Genomic DNA, 21,714 nt, shown 5'->3' on the forward strand with positions numbered 1-21,714 from the left:
ATTTATAGAGCTAGGCACTAAAAAGGGTATATTTTACTGAATGTAAATTATACCTTATTTTAGAATGAAAAAAGAACAAATTGTGAAGTATAAATTAAGGAGGGACTCTTTTTACCTTCAACAGTTCTAGGTAGTTCGAACTTCAAACTGCCTTCACCACTTTCTAGCTATCACCAAATCTCCATATGGCTCCATAGGCCTCAGTTAAATCATTCGAAAATGGAGCTAACAATAGTAACTAACACACATTGAGTAATAAATGAATTTAGTTAGGTAAAGTGTTTAGAGTCATGCTGAAAATATAAGAATTCAGTAAATGCTACCGGCAAGTTCTACTACTACTATGATGATTATTTTGCTACCTTTGCTGGTTGATGTTACGTAAACTACCCTTCCCAAGATTTTACAGATACATAATACTCAAATTCATGGCACGGCAGCAAATAAGATATGATTAAGGAGTAAAAAGTGAATGAGCAAATATGGTCTCCTTCCCCCTTAAGATTTTCTTTCATGATTTCTAGCATATTACTAACATTAGACCATTCTCTTCTATTACATTATAAGCTCAAATATATTTCTTTTTACTCAATCCAGAAGTTGTGTCAAGATAGGCAGAGATCATTTGGTCTCTTTCCATAAAATACTTAAGTTTTCAGATCACCTTTGTTCTTGCCTGGGTGATCTTAGAATCAATGCATTTCTGAAATTAAATTTTATAAATAGAAGAAGTGAAAATAACAAGTGATCTTCACTTCTTCGATTGTCAAACTAATGTCAATATTAGGCAAGCAGCTAGAACAATCCATCATTAGACTGTACTCCCTTTTTTTTTTTTAAAGGAGTACAATCTTCAGGATGAATTCCTTGAAAAAAAATCACAAAAAGTTCCGATAGATTAATTTGAAAAAACTGAGATAAATAAAGGATAAAAATAGTGATATAATCCATGTTAGCTGTTATAATACTGGGGCTTCTTTTGCAGTTTTTATCTTTGATGCTTCCTTGTATAGAGTCTTTTCTATCCTTTCTGCCTTATTCTCACTTTCCCCCTGCCGTTTACTCTGTAGGACACACAATTTGGTTCGTTCTTTAACTTTCCCATACTTAGAGGGGTTTGCCTGTATGATCCCACCATCTCACTGTCCCAATTCATCATCACCTGCTACATTTGACTGGCACACAAGTGGGTGCAGGATCAATTCTAGGCCAATTGAAGATACTCCCCTGGGGATTTGGAATTGGGCTGGCCCCTAGGAAATATATATAAAACTTTGACAGCAGTGAGGCAGCTTTAGGAAACTAGTCTGCATGAAAGGAAAAATAATTATAGATGTACAGAAAATACAGATAAGAGAAACAGGGTGAAATTATTCCCTGGGTTCTTGATGGTTCTCCATTTCTTACTTCTAATTCCTTCTTATAATCTGGCTTCACTTTTGTCTTTGGGTTCCACAACAAAAAGAAATTTAGTCTTTTTCCTTTAGCGAGGTCAGGATGGTTTCTATTTCTTACACCTACCATATTAGAATAATATACCCTTTATCATTTTTAAACTATGGGTCTGTATCTCATGCCTGAAGATCTACTAGCTCAGTTCACTAGCTCAATACTCACACCTTCTGGAATTTGACTTTCCTGCTCTTTCCTTCTTGGTATTTACAGTAGTATATAAACTAGGTTGCCACATAGCATTTAATAGTAGACCCAATGGTAAACTAATACACTACATATTACATTTTAAAATTAATGATTCCATTTCATTAAAATTAATTGGTACCTGACTTTCTCAATACTATGAATTTCAAGTTCTAGAAAATGAGTTTACTTTAACTAAAGAATAATATAAATGCTATGTATGTCAGAACCATCTATCTATAATATAACTGCCAGGTAAAATACAGGAAGCCCAGTTAAATTTGAATTTCAGATGAATCACTAGTTTTTAGTAAGTATGTATATCCCAAATACCACAGGAGACATTAACATGAAATAACATAATTTTTTAACATAATAAATGTTTTTTATTTGGTAAATTTGTCAATCCAGACCCATGTGTAAAATAGTGAATTCAGATCATTCTTACCTGTATTTTTTGTAATGTTTTCTCTGGGAATATCAATCAACCAATAAACTCGATCACTGAACTTGAACAAAGAAGACATCAGAAAACAGTGTTTTACAATGTTAATAGCAACACTTATTTTGGCATATTCTACCCTATATTTTAAAAACTAAAATTAAACAAAAACATCCAATGTATATGTCCTTTACCCAGCAATTTCACTCTTGGGAATTTATCCTGCATTATACTCACATATGTGTGAAATGAAATGTGTTCAAGGATATTTTTCATCATTGTTTGTGAGAGTACAAGATTGGAAATAACTAAAGTATTCATCAGTTACGTGTAAGAATATAGCCACAAAACGGAATATCATACAGCCAAGCTCAGACAGCACAAAGCTGAAGCATTACTGGCTTGATGTGTCAGAGGACAGAACCTGCTGCTGACAGAAAATTTAGGAATGTAAGAGGAAAATCCCAGGCACAAGGGAACTTTAAAAATAATGATCTAAGAGTTAAATATAAACTCTGTCCATATCCTTGGGCAACACAAGTGCCGGGGAGATCCTCAGAAGGCCATGTGAAAAAAAAAGTCAGCAGTGGAAGGTAGTAGAACTGAGCAGAGATAGCAGCTGCTGAAACCATAGGTAAGACATTTGGCAATTTGTGCCAGGGCAATTAATAGCCTTTTAGACCACCACCAACAAAAACATCAGCAAATTCGTATAAGAAAATAGCAGAATCCAGAGTTGTTACAGCTTATTATCTTCAATGTCCACTTTTCTCCCAAAAATGACAAGACATGGAAAGAAACGAGAACATGTAACTGATATTCAGGGAAAAGAAGATAAACCATAAACTGACTCAGAATGAGTTCAGATACAGATGAAGACTTCAAAGCAGCTATTACGAATATGCAAACGGATTTAAGGAAAATGTGTTAATGAGGGAATGGATAGGAAATCCAGCACCCAAATGAAAAATACAACAATGAAACGAAATGGAAATAGTGAGGCTGAAAAGTATAACTGAAATAAAATATTCACTAGATGAGTTCAATAGATTGGAGATGGCAAAAGAAAGGATAAGTGAATTTAGGGCTTCCCTAGTGGCACAGTGGCTAAGAATCCACCTGCCAATGTAGGGGACACGGGTTCAAGCCCTGGTCCAGGAAGATCCCACATGCCGTGGAGCAACTAAGTCCGTGCGCCACAACTACTGAGCCTGGATGCCACAACTACTGAAGCCTGCGTGCCTAGAGCCCATGCTCTGCAACAAGAGAAACCACCACAGTGAGAAGCCCATGCACCGTAACGAAGAGTAGCCCCTGCTTGCCGCAACCAGAGAAAGCCCGCGCACAGCAACAAAGACCCAACGCAAATATAAATAAATAAAATAAATAAATTTATTTAAAAAAAGAAAGAAAGAATAAGTGAACTTAGATATATAACAATTGAAATTATTCAATTTGAAAAAGGTGGAAAATGATTAAAGAAAAATAAATGGAGCTGTAGAGATCTGTGGGTCAATAAAACGTGTTCCAAAATGTGCCTAATTGGAGTCCCAGTCAGGCAAAGAGACAGAGAAAAGGGTAGAACATTTCTTTGGAGAAATAGTGGTTGAAGACTTTCCAAATTCAATCCAAGTAGCCCAGAGAACCTCTCAGGGTAAATACAAAGAGAACATCTTAAAAGCACCCAGAGAAAAATAACACATTACATACAGGGGACAATAATAAAATTAATAGCTGACTTCTCATTCAGAAACAATGGTATCAGGTGACATATTCAAAATGCAGAATGACATATTCAAAATGCTGAAAGAAAATGAAGTCACCCAGCAATTCTATATCTGACAAAATAATCATTCAAAAACTAAGGTGACCACTAAAAACTACTAGAATTTATAAATGAGTTCAGCAAGTTCAGGATATAAGATAAATATACAAAAATTAAGTGTATTTTTTATACACTTGCAAAGAACACTCTGGAAATGAGAATAAGAAAGCAATTCTCCTTACAACAGCATCAAAAAGAATAAAATATTAGACATAAATTTAACAAAAGAAGTGCAGGGCTTCCCTGGTGGTGCAGTGGTTGAGAGTCTGCCTGCCAATGCAGGGGACACAGGTTCGTGCCCCAGTCTGGGAAGATACCACATGCCGTGGAGCAGCTACGCCCGTGAGCCATGGCTGCTGAGGCTGTGCCCGGAGCCTGTGCTCCGTAACAGGAGAGGACACAACAGTGAGAGGCCCGCGTACCACAAAAAAAAAAAAAAAAAAAAAAAAAAGCAAGTGCAAAACTTATACTCTGAAAACTACGAAAAATTGTTGAAAGAAATTCAAGAAAATGTAAATAAATGGAAAGACAACCCATATTCATGGATTGGAAGATTACTAAAATGGTGATACTCCCAAAACTGATCTACAGACTCAACACAATCCCTATCAGAATTGCAGCTGGCTTCTTTGTAAAAATTGACAAGTTTATCCTAAAATTCATATGGAAACTAGTGAAATTTATATGGAGACTAGCAAAAACAATCTTGAAAAAGAAGAACAAAGATGGAGGACTCATCCTTCTCAATTTCAAAACTTACTACAAAGCAGCAGTAACAAAACAACATGGTACTGGAATAAGGGTAGATGTATAGATCAAAGCAATAGATTTGAGAATCCAGAAATAAACCCTCACATTTAGAGTTGATTGATTTTCAGCAAAAGTGCCAAAACAATTCAGTAGGGAAACAGTAATAGTATTTTCAACAGATGGTGCTAGGATAGCTGGATATCCACATACAAAATAATGAATGTGGACCCCCCTACCCCACACCACACACAAAATTCAACTCAAAATATATCAAAGACCTAAATGTAAAAGGTAAAACTATGAACCTCTCAGAAGAAAACATAGGGGTAAATCTCCATTACTCTGGATTAGGCAATGGTTTCCTATTTATGACACCAAAAGAATAAGCAACAAAAGAAAAAATAGATACCTAAGACTTCATCAAAAACATTTTTGTGCATCAAAAGACAGTATCATGAAAATAAAAAATCCACCCACAGAATGGAAGAAAATATTCGCAAGTCATTTGTCTGATAAGGGACTTGAATTGAGAATGTATAAAGAACTTTTACAACTCAACAATAAAAAGACAACCTAATTAATAATCTATATAGATATCTTCACAAAGAAGATATTCAAATGGCCAATAAACACTGTTGAGCAATGAAAAGATGCTCAACATCATTAATCATCAGGGAAATGCAAATCGAAATATAATGAGATAGCACTTCACACCCAGTGGGATGGCTATAACAAAACAAAACAAAACAAAAAACAGAAAATAACAAGTGTTGGTGAGAATGTGGAAATTTGAACCCCAATATACTGATGATGGGTACGTAAAAGAGTCCAACCACTGTGGAAAACAGTCTGGCAGTTCCTCAAAAGGTTAAATATAGAGTTACCCTATAACCTAGCAATTCCATTTTCTAGTTATATACAGAAGAGAAATAAAAAACCAAAATTTCCACACAAAAACTGTACACAGAAGTTCGTAGCAGCATTATTCATAATAGCCAAAAAGTGAGAAAAACCCAAATGTTCATCAACTGATGAATGGATAAACAAAATATGGTACCAAAACAGTGGGATGTTATTTGGCAATAAAAGGAAATGAAGTACTGATACATGCTATCACATGGATGAACCTTGAAAATGTTATTCTAACCGAAAGAAGCCAGTCACAGAAGACTGCATATTATATGACTTCATTTACATGAAATGTTCAGAATAAGCAAATCTACAGAGACAGAAAGTAGATTAGTGGTTGCTTAAGACTGGGGAGTAGAAGGTAGAATGCGGAGTGATTGTCAATGGGTATGGGCTGTCTTTTGGAAGTGATGAACGTGTTCTAAAATTAGATAGTAGTGATGGTTGCACTCTATGAATATACTAAAAACCATTTAATTGTACACTTTAAATAGGAAAATTGTATGGTATGTAAATTATATCTTAATGAAGTTGTTACCCCCACACACAAAAAGGTGAAATAAAGGGGAAACAACTTCCAGAGAATTAATTGCCAGCAGACCTGCACTGTAAGAAATGCTACAAGTTCTTTATGCTGAAGACACTGGATGGCAATAAAAAGTAAAAAAAAAAAATGCCCACATGAATCTTTTTCTTTTCTTCTCTTAATTTCTTTAAAAAATTACTTTAAAGTAAAAAGTATAACAATGTATTATTGGGTTTAAACCACATACAGATGTAATATTACTGGACTAGCTGTTTTTAAAAACACATGCTAAAAGGAAGAGTATTCTTCTTGTTAATAACATACCACAAAATAAAGTAAAATGTAATTACCAAAGTTAAATTAAAGTGAAAGATGCCCGTATATGTACTATTTATGATTCCCAAGCTTGGAGCAAGTCCTCCTGATGTGAACACGCTTAGAAATTCCTTTGAAGTAAGCTCAATTTCAGATTGGAAAAAACACTGGATTTTCTTTAGGAAAGAGAAAAAAAACAAGTAGTGACAATTTGATGGAGAGGAGCATATTTTACATTAATTTGAAAGTGAGGAGAAATCTATGAAAAGTAGATGCTGCTGAAGATTGCTATCTCTAGTAATTCTAGTCTTTAACTTGGAAAAAAATCTATTTTGAAAAGTACACTTTCAGAACCCATCAGCCTATTATGCCAGTGTCATCATAGGTTTCAATTCATCCTATAATAATCTTTTCTGTCATAGAAATGGTCATAGAGTTATTATGTTTAACAAACATAGACTCAAAGTCACATGCTACCACATGTAGAAATTCCTATTTTATTAAAATCATTATTTTGTGTCTAAATAAAAAAGCAAATGTATAAAGCAAAACTCATTTTACTGCATTTTTATTGAATATTTCCCAGTTTTGAGAAGGTATATGAAAAGGTAGCAATCACAAATGGTGGATTTCCCTGAAAACCAATATGGATAAGAAGAGCTTCATCTAACTTAGTTCTCCTAGTAGTTAAGATCACTCTGGGCAAGTTACCTATCTGAATTTCAGTTTCCCTATCTATAAAATGGGGAAACATGTTCATTCCAAAGATATTTACTGACCCCTTAGCATGAATCAGGCAGTGTTATAGGTGCTGGTGAAACAGAATTAAACCAAACAGGCAAAAAACCCTGACCTAATGGAACTTATTTTCTAATGGGGCTTGGCAGGGAGATAAACCCAAACCCTTTTCCTTTGTCTTCAACTTCTCCACAATTTATTGCACTTTGTTAAGATATTATATAAGCTCCCAATTCTAAGGATCCCTTTGAGTTACTCATCTGAGTTCTCCCATGGGTATGTGCATTGCATGTGTAAATAAACTCTGCTTTTTTTTGTTTCGTTTGTTGTTTGTTTTTGTTTTTTAGGGATTTTTTGGCTGTGCCGTGAGGCTTGCAGGATCTTAGTTCTCAGACCAGGGACTCAACCTGGGTCACAGCAGTGAAAGCACTGAGTCCTAACCACTGGACTGCCAGGGAATTCCCAAACTTCATTTTTATCTCCTGCTTAATCTGTCTTTTGTCAGTTTGTTTTACAAGCTCCAGCCACTGAACCTAAGAGGGGAGGTTCAGTACTCCCCTACAGTACTTATCTTACAGAAGATTAAATGTCATAATGAACATAAAACATTTTGAAAAATGCCTGACAAACACTTTATAAATGCTAGCTATTATTTCTACTAATACTTCTTCTAGAACTACCACATCACAACTATCCAAAAAGTAGATTATACTTCCCTTTCAAAAGGACAAAACTGAAGATCAGAGAGGTTAGGTAACCTGCCCTAGGGCACACATACCATATATGGCAGAACCAAAATTTGACCCCAGCTCTGTAGGTCTCTCTTCCTATAGAGCCCGTTCCTTTTCCATAATATTTAATCACAAATAGGAAAGACACGTGTGACTCAAAGGGCTTGCACTTCACAATAGTTGTAAATAAAAAACTAAATATACGTTTGGCATATTAAGAAGGAACCGGGAACTAAGTCAAAAGAGACTTTAGGAAAATGTATTTGTCCTCATGGGGTGTTTTTCTTCGTTTTGTTATATTTATCATAGACTTTTAGACAATTTGTGAAATTTTTATTAATTTATGTTTTTGTTAGCATTTGCTGCATGACTATCTTAACAGTACATCTTATTTTGTTATGTTTTTAAAAATTTTGCCATTATTTGAATCAAAGGAGTCAAATAATCCCCTACCCAAAATGACACCTGCAATGTGGTACTTGTTATAAAAGGGAAAGATTCTTTCCCAAGGTCATGTGAGGTAACGTTCTTTCGCTAACAGGCTACATCTGTCAAACTTCAGATGGACAGATCAGAACCATAAAAAATGAAGATCATTACAGCCAGTTTTTTTAAAAAAGGGATGGAGCCATCTTAAAAAAAAAAAAAAAACGCAAACCACCCAGGGTGTTCAATGGCTAAATGAAATATTTTACTTGATCCAAGTGGAATGAAATAGAAAGGATAGAAAGGATTATTTATATCAAATTTCACCTCCCCAAGTCTGAAAATAGTAGAAGGTATTTGAAGAGAGTACAGTGCTACTGGTTTCACCTATGCACTTAAAAGGAATATAAGGGGGTGTAGCACATGCTATTAGTGGACCTTACCAAGTCATCAGAGGAAAGATACAACTTGATTATTTCATTCTTTTGGGGGAACCCTTCGCTAGCACAAGCAAAGCGTTTCTCCGTATCACCTAAATAACACAAACATATATATATATATATATTTTAGGTCACTAATGAAGAATTTCCATTAAAAGAACCATATTTTTTAAACAAAATATTTTTTAAAGTATAAGAATTATAATTGTATATTTTAAATTCACATCACTCTAGATAAAGTTTAAATCTTCCACTTTATTTTTTCATTTTAAAGATACAATATCAGGACACTAAAAAGAAAGGTTTGACTGAGCACTAAAATAAAATATAACATGTGCTAGGCTATGATACAGATTTTCAGAGGTGGCCAAAAACCAGTTCTTCACTCTTAAACTCCTCAACCTTGGTGAACATATAAAAGGGACAGAAGTTGGAGATTGGAGTGAATTTATGTTTTGATAGAGAGCTACTGATATGACTCCTCTCCCCAAAGGGTGGGAGTGTTGGGAGGAAGATCCCTCCTTCTTATCTTGTTCTAAAGTGAGTCTCTCTGGGAATTCCCTGGCAGTCCAGTGGTTAGGATTCTGTGCTTCCACTGCAGGGGGCATGGGTTCACTCCCTGGTCAGGGAACTAAGATCCAGCATGCTGTGGCATGGCCAAATAAAATAAAATAAAATAAAAGAGTCTCTCATAGACAGCATAGAGTTGGATCATGTGTGATTATTTGTTTTTGTTTTTGATCATGTATTTTTACCCATTCTGCCAATCTCCCAGTTTTGATTGGGAAATTTAATCCATTTGTAGTTAAAGTGATTACTGATAAGGAGAGACTTACTTCTATCATTTTGCTATTAGTTTTCTATATACCTTATAACTTTTTTGTCCTTCATTCCTGCATTACTGCCTTCTTTTGTATTTAGTTGATTTTCTTTCTGTAGTGAAACATGTAAATTCCTTTCATGTATATTTTATAGTTATTTCCTTTGTGGTTACCATGGGGATTACATTTAACATCCTAATGGTATACTACCCTAATTTGAATTTATAGCAGCTTAACTCCAATAACATAGAAAAACTCTGCTCCTTTAAAGCTCCATCCCCACTCCTTTCAGTTGTTGATATCATAAAATTATACCTTTAAATATTGTGTGCCCCCAAAACATGAACTAATAATTCTTTTGAATGCATTAGTCTCTTAAGTTATGTAGAAAACAAGATTTGGAGTTACAAACAATGATAGTAACTTTTGTACTAACAATTTTTTTCTTTAGAATGTATTAGTCTCTTAAATCATGTAGAAAATAAAAAGTGGAGTTACAATCCATTGTTACAATATAATTACCCACATATTTACCTTTATTTCTCCCTACGGCTTCAAGTGACTGTCTAGTGTCCTTTCATTTCCCCTTGCAGGACTCCCTTGAGCATTTTTTACGTGGCAAATCTAGTGGTAACAAGCTCCCTCAGCTTTTGTTTACCTGGGAATGCCTTAATTTCTTCCTTACTCTTGAGCACAGTTTTCCCAGATATAGGATTCTTGGCTGACTGGTTTTTCTTTTAGCAATTTGAATATATCAGTCCACTGCCTTCTGGACTCCAAAGTTTCTGATAAGAAATCTGCTTATTATCTAATTGAGGATTCTTTGTGTGTGGTTATTCACTTCTCTCTTGCTGCTTTCAAGATTCTCTCATTTTCTTTGGCTTTTGAAAGTTTGATTATAATGTGTCTTGGTGTAGGTCTCTGTCAGTTCATCTGACTTGGAGTTTGCTTAGCTTTCTGGATATATATATATATATTATACATATTTATGCCTTTCATCAAATTTAGGAAGTTTTTAGCCATTATTTCTTCAAATAGTCTCTCTGCTCCTTTCTCTCTCTCTTCTGCTGTTACTCCCACAATGTGTGTTGGTCCACTTGATGGTTTCCCAGAGGTCTCTTACACTCTACACTTTTCTTCAACCTTTTTTCTTTCTGTTCCTGAGACTTGATAATTACAATTGTCTTATCTTCAAGTTGCTGATTTTTTTCTTCTGCCTGCTTAAACCTGCCTTTGAATCCCTCTAGTGAGTTTTTCATTTCAGTTATTGTACTTTTCAGCCCCTGCATTTCTTCTTGGTTTCGTTTCAGGTTTTCTATTTCTCTATTGATACTTCCATTTTGCTCATACATTGTTTTCTTGACCTTCTCCACATCTTCTTTGGTTTTGGAAGCAACTTTAACATGGTTGTTTTAAAGTCTTTGTCTAGTAGATCTGCCATCCAATCTTTCTTCAGGATAATTTCTGGTGACTTATTTTTTTCCTTTAATGGGCCATACTTTCCTGTTTCTTTGTATGTCTTATAATTTTCTGTTGAAAACTGGACAGTTGAATCTAATAGTGTGGTAATTCTGGAAATTAGATTCTCCTCATTCCCCAGGATTTGCTTTTTTTGGTTACTGTTTTTGTCTTTTGGGTTTCTAAAAAATTGTTGTAGGCTGTCTCTGTATCAAGGATCAACCTCAGGTGTAAATTTAAGGTCTTCTTAGGTCTTTTATGAGCCTGTGTCATTTTTCCCTGGGCATGTGTTGTCACTTTGTAATTTATCCCCTTAAATGCAGTTTTTTTTGTTTGTGTTTTTTTTGATAGTCTTTAATGTATGGCTCCCAAAGAGGAAAAACATGAAAAATGAAAAAGGGGGTAAAAAGGGCACTGGCCCTTTAAGTTCCTTGAAAATCTGTTCAGCTGAGGGAGAGGAGTTTGCAACAATGAGGGGAGGTACAATAACAATGGCTGCCCGCCTCGTTGCATCTCTGTGATCAGAAGCAGCAATCAGAGTACAGATCCTCAATACTTGGAAGACAGGGTCCTTTTTGCCCACCCTAGCTTCTGCAAGCTGTGTGTGACTGCTCCAGGAACACGTGCACAGCTGCATGCCATGAGGCTGAGGGTGGGGCATGGGTAGTTTCTACTGTGATAAGAGTTGACAATGACTGAAGTTAACTGCAACTTACTGTCCAAGCCTTCCCCTAGAAGTTGTAAGCCTTCAGCAGACTCCAGAGTTCCAAAAAAGTTATATCAGACAGATTCAGCCAGTGCAGTTGTTGTCCAGTTGGGGAGGCAGATTTCTTGTGCTTCTCACTCTGCCATCTTCCCAGAATCCTCTATCCCTTCTCCTTATCTTGAGTTTCAGGAAAGAGGCTGTGATGGGACCACTCATCAATGTCATATGTATTCCTCTAATCTGGGGCATAAATTCGGACTCCTTCTTGGAAAAAGGCAGGACTTGATTTGATGAAGAGGATAGGCCCTATCCCTTACTAGACCAGCATAGCTATTTTCACAAGAATCCTGCTATCTTAGAGAGAAACCCCCCTCCCCAACCTTTTTTTTTTTAATTAATTAATTTATTTATTGTGGCTGCATTGGGTCTTTTGTTGCTGCACACGGGCTTTCTCTAGTTGCAGTGAGCAGGGGCTACTCCTTGTTGCCGTGTGCAAGCTTCTTATTGTGGTGGCTTCTCTTGTTGCAGGGATTTGTGGCACACAGGCTCTAGAGCACAGGCTCAGTAGTTGTGGCGCACAGGCTTAGCTGCTCCGCAGCATGTGGGATCTTCCCAGACCAGGGCTTAAACCCGTGTACGCTGCATTGGCAGACGGATTCTTAACCACTGCACCACCAAGGGAAGGCCCCCCCCCATCCTTGATATCTAACCACTCTCAATATCTACTCAAATTCCTCATCCCCTACCATCCACCCAAATGGTCATGCTGGCCTGCCCTCAGCAAGAATACTGTTTGGTTAGCTGAGCAAGAATCCTCCCTACTCTTGATGTCTCCTCTTAGTAATTTTCCATCCAAAGACACAATTTCCCCCACAATGGACCTGCTCCTTGGCTATAAATTCCCACTTGCCTATGTTGTATTTGGAATTGAGACTAGTTCTATACTGAGATCTTTTTTCCTCAATTGCAATAGTCCCTGAATAAATTGTAGTTTTACAGCTTTAAATATTGTCCAGCTCTGTTTTTCTTTGTCTCAATGAAGTTGAAGCCAGATGCTGCAAAAGTACTGAAGGACATCAGAGGTAAGGCTAGATGAAGGGTGACTACAAACATCTTTTGTAACAAACATGGGTTTTGGTGGTATACAATGGCAAAGTACTTCTTAAAAAACTGTATAAAGATGAGTAAGGGATATTTTTATACTACTTTTTAAAAAGTGTTTTAAATTTTCTGACCCTTCTTTTTTAAACATCTTTATTGGAGTATAATAGCCTTACATTGTTGCGTTAGTTGTTGCTGTATAACAAAGTGAATCAGCTATACCTATACATATATGCCCGTATCCCCTCCCTCTTTCATCTCCCTCCCACCCTCCCTATCCCACCCCTCTAGTTGGTCACAAAGCAACAAGCTGATCTCCCTGTGCTATGTGGCTGCTTCCCACTAGCTATCTATTTTACATTTGGTAGTGTATATATGTCAGTGTCACTCTCTCATTTCTTTTCAGCTTACCCTTCCCCCTCCCCATGTCCTCAAGTCCATTCTCTACGTCTGCATCTTTACTCCTGTCCTGCCCCTAGGTTCTTCAGAACCTTTTTGTTTTTTTTAGATTCCATATAAATGTGTTAGCATACAGTATCTGTGTTTCTCTTTCTGACTTCCTTCACTCCTCTGTATGACAGACTATATTCTATTGACAGTAATATTCCATTGTATATATGTGCCACATCTTCTTTATCCATTCATCTGTCGATGAACACTTAGGTTGCTTCCATGTCCTGGCTATTGTAAATAGAGCTGCAGTGAACATTGTGGTACATGACTCTTTTTGAATTAAGGTTTTCTTAGGGTATATGCCCAGTAGTGGGATTGCTGGGTCATGTGGTAGTTCTATTTTTAGTTTTTAAGGAATCTCCATACTTTTCTCCATAGTGGCTGTATCAATTTACATTCCCACCAACAGTGCAAGAGGGGTTCCCTTTTCTCCATACCCTCTCCAGCATTTATTGTTTGTAGATTTTTTGGTGATGGCCATTCTGACCGGTGTGAGGGGATACCTCATTGTAGTTTTGATTTGTATTTGTCTAATGATTAGTGATGCTGAGCATCCTTTCATGTGTTTGTTGGCAATCTGCAAATCTTCTTTGGAAAAATGTTGATTTAGATCTTCTGCCCATTTTTGGATTGGACTGTTTGTTTTCTGGATATTGAGCCGCATGAGCTGCTTGTATATTTTGGAGATTAATCCTTTGTCAGTTGCTTCATTTGCAAATACTTTCTCCCATTCTGAGGGTTGTCTTTTTGTCTTGATTATGGTTTCCTTTGCTGTGCAAAAGATTTTAAGTTTCATTAGGTCCCATTTGTTTATTTTTGTTTTTATTTCCATTTCTCTAGCAGGTGGGTCAAAAAGGATCTTGCTGTGATTTATGTCACAGAGTGTTCTGCCTATGTTTTCCTTGAAGAGTTTTATAGTGTCTGGCCTTACATTTAGGTCTTTAATCCATTTTGAGTTTATTTTTGTGCATGGTGTTAGGGAGTGTTCTAACTTCATTCTTTTACATGTAGCTGTCCAGTTTTCCCAGCACCACTTATTGAAGAGGCTGTCTTTTCTCTGTTGTATATTCTTGCCTCCTTTATCAAAAATAAGGTGACCATAGGTGCGTGGGTGTATCTCTGGGCTTTCTATCCTGTTCCATTGATCTATATGTCTGTTTTTGTGCCAGACCCATACTGTCTTGATTACTGTAGCTTTGTGGTATAGTCTGAAGTCAGGGAGCCTGAATCCTCCAACTCCATCTTTCTTTCTCAAAATTGCTTTGGCTATTTGGGGTCTTTAGTGTTTCCATACAAATTGTGAAATTTTTTGTTCTAGTTCTGTGAAAAATGCCATTGGTAGTTTGATATGGATTCAATTGATTCTGTAGATTGCTTTAGGTAGTAGAGTCATTTCCACAATGTTGATTCTTCCAATCCAAGAACATGGTATATCTCTCCATCTGTTCGTATCATCTTTAATTTATTTCATCAGTGTCTTATAGTTTTCTGCATACAGGTCTTTTGTCTCCCTAGGTAGGTTTATTCCTAGGTATTTTATTCTTTTTGTTGCAATGGTAAATGGGAGTGTTTCCTTAATTTCTCTTTCAGATTTTTCATTATTAGTGTATAGGAATGCAAGAGATTTTTGTGCATTAATTTTGTATCCTGCTACTTTACCCAATTCATTGATTAGCTCTAGTAGTTTTCTAGTGGCACCTTTAGGATTCTCTATGTATAGTATCATGTCATCTGCAAACAGTGACAGTTTTACTTCTTCTTTTCTGATTTGGATTCCTTCTATTTCTTTTTCTTCTCTGATTGCTGTGGCTAAAACTTCCAAAACTATGTTGGATAATAGTGGTGAGAGTGGGCAATCTTGTCCTGTGCCTGATCTTAGAGGAAATGGTTTCAGTTTTTCACCATTGAGAACGATGTTGGCTGTGTGTTTGTCATTTATGGCCTTTACTATACTGAGGTAAGTTCCCTCTATTCCTACTTTCTGGAGATTTTTTATCATAAATGGGTGTTGAACTTTGTCAAAAGCTTTTTCTGCATCTATTGAGATGATCATACGGTTTTGATCCTTCAATTTGTTGATATGGTGCCTCACATTGATTGATTTGCATATATTGAAGAATCCTTGCATTCCTGGGATAAACCCCACTTGATCATGGTGTATGATTCTTTTAATGTGCTGCTGGATTCTGTTTGCTAGTATTTTGTTGAGGAGTTTTGCATCTATGTTCATCTGTGATATTGGCCTATAGTTTTCTTTTTTTGTAACATCTCTGTCTGGTTTTGGTATCAGGGTGATGGTGGCCTTGTAGAATGAATTTGGAAGTGTCCCTCCCTCTGCTATATTTTGGAAGAGTTTGAGAAGTATAGGTGTTAGCTCTTCTCTAAATGTTTGATAGAATTCACCTGTGAATCCATCTGGTCCTGGGTTTTTGTTTGTTGGAAGAGTTTTAATCACAGTTTCAATTTTGATGCTTGTGATTGGTCTGTTCATATTTTCTATTTCTTCCTGGTTCATTCTCAGAAGGTTGTGATTTTCTGAGAATTTGTCCATTTCTTCTAGGTTGTCCATTTTATTAGCAAATAGTTGCTTGTAGTAATCTCTCATGAATCTTTGTATTTCTGCAGTGTCAGTTGTTACTTCTCCTTTTTCATTTCTAATTCTGTTGATTTGAGTGTTCTCCCTTTTTTTCTTGATGAGTCTGGCTAATGGTTTATCAATTTTGTTTATCTTCTCAAAGAACCAGCTTTTAGTTTTATTGATCTTTGCTATCGGTTCCTTCATTTCTTTTTCATTTCTTATCTGATCTTTATGACTTCTTTCCTTCTACTAACTTTGGGGTTTTTTTGTTCTTCTTTCTCTAATTGCTTTAGGTATAAGGTTAGTTTGTTTATTTTAGATGTTTCTTGTTTCTTGAGGTAGGATTGTATTGCTCTAAACTTCCCTCTTACAACTGCTTTTGCTGCATCCCATAGGTTTTGGGCCGTCATGTTTTCATTGTCATTTGTTTCTAGGTATCTTTTGATTTCTTCAGTGATCTCTTGATTATTTAGTAGCATATTGTTTAGCCTCCATGTGTCTGTACTTTTTACAGATGTTTTCCTGTATTTGATATCTAGTCTCATAGAATTGTGGTCGGGAAAGATACTTGATACGATTTCATTTTTCTTAAATTTACCAAGGCTTGATTTGTGACTCAAGATATGATCTATCCTGGAGAATGTTCCATAAGCACTTCAGAAGAAAGTGTATTCTGTTGTTTTTGGATAGATTGTCCTATAAATATCAATTAAGTCCATCTTGTTTAATGTATCATTTAAAGTTTGTGTTTCCTTATTTATTTTCATTTTGGTTGATCTGCCCATTGGTGAAAGTGGGGTGTTAAAGTCCCCTACTATGATTGTGTTACTGTCAATTTCCCCTTTTATGCCTGTTAACATTTGCCTTATGTATTGAGGTGCTCCTATGCTGGGCGCATAAATATTTACAATTGTTATATCTTCTTCTTGGATTGGTCTCTTGATCATTATTTAGTGTCCTTCTTTGTCTCTTGTAATAGTCTTTATTTTAAAGTCTATTTTTTCTGATATGAGAATTTCTACTCCAGCTTTTTTGATTTCCATTTATCTTTTTGAAATGACAAATGGCTGTCAGGAATATGCTGACACATAGTTTCAAAAAGTAAATCAGGACTCAGTCTGTCCATCCAAACTGAAGGTTCATTTGAACAATGAACATTAAATTAAATACCTTAAAAATGCATGCTGTGGAGAGAGCATTTTGAATATAGGCAGCTGGAAATGTTCACATTAGTATGTGATTTTGTTACTGGAAATCTCATAAATATATCATCTATAATAACTGTCATATCTGCAATACTTTAGAAACTTGAAAATGGAAATTTTTTTTACTTGATTTAAATATTTCAAATGAATTTCAATGAAGTTTGGAACTATTTGCTTAAAATGGAAAAAAGTTGATTGACATACAGAAAGCTGGAAGCTATCTAAAATTTTTTCAGTAAAAACCTTTACAAAGTTGATAGATGGGATTGAAAAATGAGTATCATGATTTATTCATTAAGCCAACATGCATTTATCCCATTTATATATACAAAAATTTGCGAGATATATTTTTAATATAATAGCTAATTAAAGTCAAATACCAAAATAAATTGAATTAGAGCCAGATATTCAAATCTCTATAAACTTTGACTCCAAGATTTAAAAACAAATATTTACATCACATTTTCTCACCAAAAATCTTAAAATTTCAAAGAATTTTATGATGTTGATCAGTATAGTTTATAATAATTTTAAAAGATTATTTCATCCTTTTTCATCCCCTTTTAATTTCTGGTTTTTGTGTAGGTTTACAAGGTACACAATATATTAGTACAGTAGTACAAGTACATAATTTAAAAATAAATAGAAAATATTAGAGAACCAAGCTTACACTTTTTTTTTTCAACTGTTGCAATGCATGACCAAAAAACTGACTTCATGACTGAAGATATGGTGTAAACTACTGTCATCGTCTTCTGTCTGTTCTCTCTGCCTCCCAACTTTCCCTTCACCAATCTACTTTACATAATGCTGCCATATTAATCTTCCTAAACTGTAGCTTTGAGATGTTACTCCCCTACCCAGTCATCTTAAATGACTTTCCAATGAACATAGACTAAAGCCCAAATTCCTTAGCTTGGCATTCAAGTACCTCTATAATATAAGCCAGTTTCCTATCTTTCCAAAACATTTTACTTCTTCTATTCCTTCATTCAAGTCAGAATGAACTATTTACTGCTCCCATCATGTTCTGTGGTTGCCTACCTCTACGACTTTATTCATCACTTACCTGATGTTGTCTTTGTAGGATGCTCTTCCCCATGCATGTACAGACATTTGGGGGACAAATATGGATTGATATCTTTCATACAGTGTTTTCTCTGACTCACTCCATCCCCTGCCCCAGTTGGAAGTACATTCTCCCTTCTCTGAAATCTCATAAGTTTGCCAGTGACTATCCAATCTTTGGTTATGTCCATACTTGTGTAATATATTCTCTAGTGGAATATAGGACCTAGAACTGGTTCATCTCAGAACTCACCCAATTCTGCAACACACCCATGTGTAGAAGAGAGCCTGAGTCTCTCCAACCACTCAGTCAACAATTTTTTGACCATCGACTATATTCTGGTAGATCCAGTTCAGGATACTACAGAATCTATACAATCTGCACAAATGGAGGTGGATTTGTCTTATTCCTTTTGCAAAGTTTTACACCATGAAAGTCCTATTGGGCAATTTAATCCATGTATTAATTTCAGAAAATTCTCAGTCTATTAGCCTATAATTCAGTTTACAATTCATCGTACATGCAACCATTCATGGAGGAAAAATCAAAAAGATCTATCCAAATAATTCAAGTTTCGCAAATATAAAATGTTCCTTAAAATTTAAATATTCTATGACTTATAAGTAATGAAATACTATAACAAAAGAAAAGTCCCGATGTACACAATGATATTATTAGAAACCTCTGGACCAGAGTACAATAGATAATACCTGGGAAAAACTGGAAGATAAGGTAAAGAAGAAGTACTAAGAGAAAAATATTTTAACTGTTAGTGAGGAAGGGGTATAAAGGGGAAGTCTTGAGAAGATATTCTCTATTTTAGAGAGTAAAAAGAGTCTGAAACTTACCTTTATTATATGTTATTCCTGATGAAAAATCAAAAATGTTCAAAAGTAAAATCGTAACATATAAAAGTGGTAATTCCATCTGTTGGAAGAAAAAAGAATTATTTCCATTCAATTACTCTGAAGATACTTTTTAGTTTCTTTTGCTATAAACAATGGCATAGTAAAGAAATCATTTCTTCTTTGAATTAAAAATATTTCTCATTTTGTGGCAAAAGCAGACAACAATTGACTAAGCTCTACACTTACTCCTTAACTGGTATTAAAGATATTTATAAATATAATTATTGCAAACTAAAGAGCTGTGTCTCAGGGTTTTCTGCAACTGTTAGAAAGGCATGATCAATTCTACATCTGTGTAAAACACAACCTCACTTGATACTCAGGATGGTACAGTTGTACCTTGATCTGAGACTGTGACAGCATTGCTCTTGGGAGAGACAATCCATGTGAGTCCTGAGCACCCCTGCACATCCTTGCTGTGTGCCAGGAATGCAAGGCCCTTTTCTCAGAGTTGTGTTTGCAGCAAGCAGCCTTGAGGCATGAGGTAACATCCTCTGGACAAGCACAGGCTTGTTTCCATGGTGAATCTCCCAACTCCGTGTTCTTCTCCTGTAATGCACACCACTATGTGTGTTAGCAAGCATCCGTCATGGGCTGAATTGTTCCCCCCTCCCATATTCATATGCTGAAGTCCTAAACCCCAGTATATCAGAATGTGGTCATATTTGGAGATAGGGTCTTTACAGAAGTAATTAAGTTAAAATGAAATCATTAGGGTAGGCCCTAATCCAGTATAACTGGTGTCTTTATAAGAAGGCGAAATTTGGACACACTCTTGTACAGGTAGAAGATGATATGAAGACACAGGGAGAAGGCAGCCATTTACAAGCCAAGGTGAGAGGCCTGGAACAGATCCTTCCTTCGTGGCTCTCAAAGGGAACTAGCTCTGCTAACATCTTGATGTTGAAACTGAGCAGGACCCTTTTGTACCCACTCACTTCGTTCGGGACTCTCTGTGCCCCGCATCTCTTGAAGTATAAGAGGTTTCTCCTGACGTCTTCAGGTTTCTCCCGAGTCTCAAAAGGCTGGCTAAAGAGTTAATGATTAGGAAAATGTGAACATATAATAATAAAGAATAACTGTTGGGCCAGGGAAGTAAACTGGTAACAATTTAAACAAAAGATCATCCATATAGCAGAGTCACAGGACCTTTAGTTCATCCATTAAGGACATAGATAACAATGTCTGAAGCACATTCCTAAGTTGTTTTTACAGAAACTAGACTCCCACCAGATGGAAACAGCTGACCATAAGCACATAGACCCCAGACCAGTTGGGATCAGAAAGTTGATGATGTTGACTCTGGAAACATCACCCTGTTACCTCACTGCCAATCAATCAGAAGAATGTCCATGAACTGATCAGGCACCCCTGCAACCCACATCCCTAATGGTGTCTTTAAAAACCCTTCCCTAAAAGCCATCAGGGAGTTCAGGTCCTTTGAGTACTAGCTGCACATTCTCCTTTCTTGGCACCCTGCAATATACGTACTTTCCTTCACCACAACCCGGTGTCAGACTGGCTTTGCTGCACATCAGGGAAACCGACCCAAATCCAGGGTCGGGATAATCTCAGACTTCTAAACTCCAGAGCTGTGAGACAATACATTTCTGTTGCTTAAACCACTCAGTGTGTGGTACCTTGTTAGCCCTAGTAAACTAATACAGCATGAGACTCCATGGGACTAGGGTGGGAGGAGGGAGGGAGGAAGGGGACATGGGGAACTGGGGTGAACATCATGTTGACAGTGACTACTGCTTTTGCTGTGAGTGATAAAGTCCTACATCTCTGACCCAGGAGTCTGTATCTTTTGCCAGCACCCAAGAAACAGTAACAGACTGACTCGCCAGCTATAGGAAGAGTAAATTCCAGATCCTTTGGGGTTCCTGACAACTGCTGAGTAAATTAAATTTAACTGATGTTTTTCTTCCCTCAAAATTGATTTTCTTGATTCAATACATTTAACTGACAGTAGAAAGCTCAACATTTGTTGGATTTTGAATTCCTCACCCTTATCACATGGTTAGGGGAGAAATTGTTTTTTAAGTGCATTTTTTAGTCATCTAAGAAAACAACTTGTTTTCACAAGGTAAGAGGAAATAAATGGTCCATCAAAATTACATCTGCATGGTGCTAGGCTCAATATTATTTTTGGTATAAGAATGAAGTTAACATTAAATGGAGAAGTTACCAGAGACAAACTTTGAAAATAGTGCCCTTACCAGGAAAATCTTGTATTATTTTGCTAAACATTCAAATTAAATGACATAACACCATTATTAGAACCCATAAGCTTTCCTCATCCCTGAAATACTGTCTGAAATGTATTATATTCCAGGACCCCAGTTTGGATGGCCTCTTAATAAGTTATCTTCAAAGTTGTTCCAATTCAGTTCTCTCAAGTAAATATAAGAAGATCTCTAATTTCATTTAAGTGGATTTGACTGTACCTGTCTTTGAGTCAAAAACTAAAAACTTAATTTGAAAGGCTTTTAAATGCTTTCATTAAGGAAAGGAAACCCAAGAGAGCATATTTACGGACAAGACAGCCAAGGAGTGATCTTTGAACACTGCATGGCTTTGTGCTAGCTGCATATTCCCTTACTCTAATAATTCAGCCCATATATATAAATTCATATTTATAGCTTATATATATAATTATATATATAATTTTT

At 36.0% G+C, this 21,714-nt stretch overlaps 1 protein-coding gene across 1 annotated transcript in view; it reads right to left on the minus strand.

Moving 5' to 3' along the window:
- Nucleotides 1–21,714, minus strand: part of CATSPERB (catsper channel auxiliary subunit beta) — a 138,548-nt gene that overhangs the window by 112,878 nt on the left and 3,956 nt on the right. The window contains exons 2-5 of the mRNA XM_089908126.1: nt 18,980–19,059; nt 8,744–8,832; nt 6,441–6,581; nt 2,087–2,147 (exon numbers count right to left, since the gene is read on the minus strand). Of these exons, the coding sequence (XP_089764252.1) occupies nt 2,087–2,147; nt 6,441–6,581; nt 8,744–8,832; nt 18,980–19,059 (371 nt within the window). The remainder of the gene's footprint in view (nt 1–2,086; nt 2,148–6,440; nt 6,582–8,743; nt 8,833–18,979; nt 19,060–21,714) is intronic.

This window comes from Delphinapterus leucas, chromosome 2 (assembly GCF_059928025.1).
Source record: "Delphinapterus leucas isolate spDelLeu-1000000601 "Yukka" chromosome 2, BTC_Dleu_Yukka2, whole genome shotgun sequence".
NCBI classification, from domain to species: domain Eukaryota; kingdom Metazoa; phylum Chordata; class Mammalia; order Artiodactyla; family Monodontidae; genus Delphinapterus; species Delphinapterus leucas.